Genomic DNA, 4,598 nt, shown 5'->3' on the forward strand with positions numbered 1-4,598 from the left:
CAAAAGTAAAAAAAAAAAAAAAAAAAAAAAATTAGGACCATTAGCTTGTTTTTGCTTTCTTTTTGAAGCTTGCCACTTCTACAAAATCATTGTTTTCTTTGTTCCTCCTTCAGGAATTGTGAGGGGGAGAATATTCGATACAAGACATGCAGCCATCACGTAAGTCCTAGAACAAAAATATATAGCCCAATAAAGTCAATGTCATAATAAGTACTGTAAAACTAACATTTTTTTGTGAAGTTGACTACTTGTTTAAGTGACAGCTGCTTTTGTGTATCCAGTACCTTCCATTGATCTTAACTTCTTTGGCCATTTAATAATCTCTGAATTCATAGAAACCAGGTATTATACCATAAGTTCCTGCAGAGTTCACAGTGTTTTTTGGCTCTCCCCTGAACTCCACAAGATCTCTGAGGTGTAAGCAGGCAAATGTGGTTATTTCTCTTATTCAAATGATGGAACTGGGGCTGAGGAGGGGAAAGATTAATTTCCGGTCATATAGGAAGATGAAGAATATGGACTTGAGTGGTCCACAACCCACCTGTCTTGCCCACTGCAAAATACGTTCAGATCAGAAGATCACGCTGAATGAGGGATTTATACAAACCTTACTCTTGTTTCCCATCAGTCACCACTAAGATAAATTGGAATATTTTTCTTTGCAAATGTAAAAAATGACAAATAAACCCAAGGATTCAATCTTCTTTTCCACTCAAACCATTTCTCTTGTTATTGGTTTTGATGCATACCCAAATTAAAATTCTAGGAATTAAAACAAAACTGAGATGCTGGAGAACTCGTTTGAAGAGATTTAGGTGTTCTCTTGGACAGGAGTTTGGGAAGGTCTCCAGCTCTTTTGGATGATGAAATGATGCTGCAGACAGCAGTAACTAAAGCATGGTAGCTTTGAATCACACATGTGCCTGAGAGTGCTGACATAATTGGAGAAACAGTGTACTTTAAGGGACCATCGTGAATACTCCCAGCTCTGGAACAGTAGGAAAGACCTGAATATCCAGTTAGCAAGGGATAAAGATCAGGGGAGAGCAGGGAGTGACATGTTTCATGTGGCTTTGTGTCTCCTGCCACCAGCTCCAGCAGCTCCTCTGCCTAGGGATGGATGGACTTCACAGGTGCATTTCAGAAGTCCATCACCACAGCAGAGGATGCTATTTATAATGGGCTGCAGACACAAAAGAGAAAGTCAACTAAGGTATTGCATGAAGCCTGGATGCAGTAGGGGCATGCATGTAAAGGGCACAGATGAAGAAATCTCATCCTTGCTGTGCAAGAGGCAGGAATGGGAGTTTCAACCACATTGTTGTCCCCAAAAATCAGGCTGTGGTTTGGTGGCTCTCCCAAGTCTGTTCTTTTGGGGTAGATGGGGCTTTGGGCTTTGGGGATGAAAGATAAGGGAACAGATATGCCTCCATGCAGGGCTCTGGCTCCCATGTGCCTGCTGTCCCCAGACAGAATCTTCAATCAGCATTCAGCATAGATCCTTATAGCCGGAACCTGGGCCCATGGCCACAGAGAAGATTGACCCTTATCATGGGCCTATCAGAAGAGTGGCATTTTCCAAGAAAAGTCATGCATGTCATCCAGGAGATCTAATACCTGAATCCCTGATGACTTGGGTTTTCTTTTACCAGGGTTTTTAGGATTAATAGCAATGCTGGAAGAGGCAAAGGGAAAAGTACTTTTGATTCTGCAGTCTATCACAAACTGGCAAGTATGTTTTTGTGGTATGTACATATTTGTTATGAGAACAGTTAGTTCTATACAGTGAGCTGTCTGTGTTCCCTATGGCCTTCTAAAAGCGATGACATTTGATGTGGGCCCTGAAGGATCCATGCACCAGGGACCCTACATATGCCTAGTTTCTGATAGCTTTTCACTTTTTTTTTTTTTTTTTGAGCCGTTCTTTCCTTTCCATTGTTGTTGCTCTCACCCTGGGCAAGATCTCCAGACCTCCAGACCACCTTGAAGTCACCCTGGTACTTCTGAAATGCTGCCTTTTCTGTGTCACTGCCTTGTTTGTATCCTCAATACTTCTCAGTACCCTTTCCCCATGTGTGGGAACCTTGAGACATTGGCTGGGTTTACAAGGTGTGGTTGAGAAATACATCGAGTGTTTATAACAGTAAAAGACACATTGCCACGAATCTGCCTCAAAATCTTTCCCCTCACTTTGAACCTACTTATCCCATCATCCTAGACACGTTGTGAAGCAACTCTGGTAGTCTTCTCTCCTGGGTGTCTTTAGTTATATTATTGTGGCTACCTCAATTTAAAACACTGACCTTTCATAGTCATTTTGACTTTGGGGAAGACCCAGAGGTCTCATAATTCCAGATCTGATGAATCAGGTGGATGTGGACACACCATAATGTTTTTACCAACCTGCCTTTTTGTGGATAGTACCCAGCAGCAGCATTCACCATATTTTTTATCACAGCTTGCAAACATGCTCACGAAAGAGGACTTTCCCAGAATTACTTCAGAAAGTGGCAAGAAAAATAAGCTAAGTGTATTCAATGCTGGGGAAATATTTAGAGGGGATTAATGGCACTGTAATAATTTTTAAAAATGTAAACATTCACCAGATATTTCAATCACACCTTGAACTTCTTCAGATTACAACTCTCATGTTTACTGGACAGTGCAGTGCAAGACCCCTTAAAGATACTAAATTATTTTTGTTCATGTTGTTTTTCATATCTTGATAGATTCCTGTTTACATCATACCATCCTTTAAATCCCATCCAAGCTTTCACATTTCCATAATGCTTTATTTATTAACTCAAGCTTTGAGTGTCCACCTCCCATAGTTTATTTTTATGCTAAAAATTTTTATCATTTGGGATCACAAAATTTGACTCATACTACAACTTGGATATGAAGATAAAATGAAATTTTAGTTTTCTTGTAACAGAAATATTTCTTCTGAGTCCCTCTCTTCATGGATTATCTGGAAAAAATTAATTATCAAATCCAGGTTAAAGCTTATTAATTATACAGTCCTATTGCATAAATCTCTTATGTAATGCTCTGTCTCTCTTGCTTGAACATACTCAGTTTATTAGGTAATCTTCCTGTTTTGGCTTCTCTCCTTGAGTTGTGCACATGGTGTACACATTTCTGTGGCCTTAGGATGGGAAGGAGGCCCTTATTTTTAGTATGGTCTGTAAGTAGGTGCTAGGGGTCAGCTGCTGACCAGAGTAGTCACCTCTTCTCTCTCCTCCTTCCCATTTTCTCTTCCCCTTCCTCTCTTTTTCTCCACTTTATTCTCCTCTCTCCCCTTCCCCTCTTCCCTTTTCCTTTTCCTCTTCCCTTTCTGTGCTTCCCAGTCTGACTACTTCCTCCTGAGGCACACTTCTATTTTAGATATATTAATGACCTCTATCAGGTTAGAGTTAGTGTTGCTGATCTAGGCTCTATTCGTTCTTTATTAACTCTCTGTCATCAGCTTTCTCATTTAGTTTTTGGATAATAATTGCATTTCTTTTATTGCAGCCCTATTGTAAACCTACACACCCCAGAAATGACACATGGTTCCATTGTGTCCCGTACCTATAGATGCTACATCTCCAATCAGAGAACAAACCCACTGAGCGATAGGTTGGATTATATTCTTTTCTGTTCTCCACAGTATGTGACCTAGGGCAAAGATCATAAAGCATATTTAATAAGTACTATGACGAGGAAATAATTCTCAGGAAAAGGAAGAATGTTGACTGTTCATGTTTCCTGTATGTTGACTAGACTCTTTAAGGCAAAAGAATTCCCAGATTGTCTTGGACTGGTGTATGGCCCATCTGAGTCTAACAGGGCAGGCGTATTGTGATGCTGAAAGAATGAGAGGTGAAGGAAAGCATTCAACATGTCACCCCCCACACCCATTTACTAGAACGTGGTATAATATAATGGAGTGCTGGTTGCTTTGGGAATCTACCTTAACTCTGTTAATTCTAATTATATGTCCTTGGGCTCATGCTTAAAAGGATTTCTACATCACCATTTCCTTCACTTAGGAAAGGAGGACAATGATAATCTTGACCTATCCATCTCCAAGCATGGTGGAGAGAGATATTAGTAATAGGTTCTGGTAGACTCCAAATCATGATCCTAATATAAGGTACCACCAGAAGTTACAAACAGAGAAGCCTGTGCAACTAAGGTTAAGGAAAATGGGATTCACTGAATGGATATGTGGTATTTAATGCAGTTTAGCTTAAATAGGCCTGAGGTTCCTTACTTCTCCTTTGAAATGCACAGTTCATCATCTGCCCTTCTTCCTTACCTAATTCATTCTTCTCTGCTGTGAGAATTCCCTTGTGAGGCTTCAACATGCAAATCCAAGACAAAATGGCCAACCCAGCCTGGGCTGATTGAGTTCTCATATCTGGCTCTTTTACTGCAATTCCAGATTTCTAAGATGGACCTGATTTGAGGCACATGTTTGCTCCTGGATAGTCGCTGTGGCCTTGGAGGACTGACCTGGTCACCCTTGAGGCAGGGTTTAATCTAGGCTAATGTCTTCCGTTCCTTAGCTGTCAGTATTTTTTTTTTTTTTTTTTTTTTTTTTTTTTTTTTTT

At 40.2% G+C, this 4,598-nt stretch overlaps 1 protein-coding gene across 1 annotated transcript in view; it reads left to right on the forward strand.

Moving 5' to 3' along the window:
• Positions 1–4,598, forward strand: part of Adamtsl3 (ADAMTS like 3) — a 353,079-nt gene that overhangs the window by 121,973 nt on the left and 226,508 nt on the right. Inside the window, exon 4 of the mRNA XM_010621186.3 lies at positions 114–159. Coding sequence (XP_010619488.1) covers positions 114–159 — 46 coding nt within the window. The remainder of the gene's footprint in view (positions 1–113; positions 160–4,598) is intronic.

This window comes from Fukomys damarensis, unplaced genomic scaffold, assembly GCF_012274545.1.
Source record: "Fukomys damarensis isolate Sample0158 unplaced genomic scaffold, DMR_v1.0_HiC HiC_scaffold_7, whole genome shotgun sequence".
Taxonomy (NCBI): domain Eukaryota; kingdom Metazoa; phylum Chordata; class Mammalia; order Rodentia; family Bathyergidae; genus Fukomys; species Fukomys damarensis.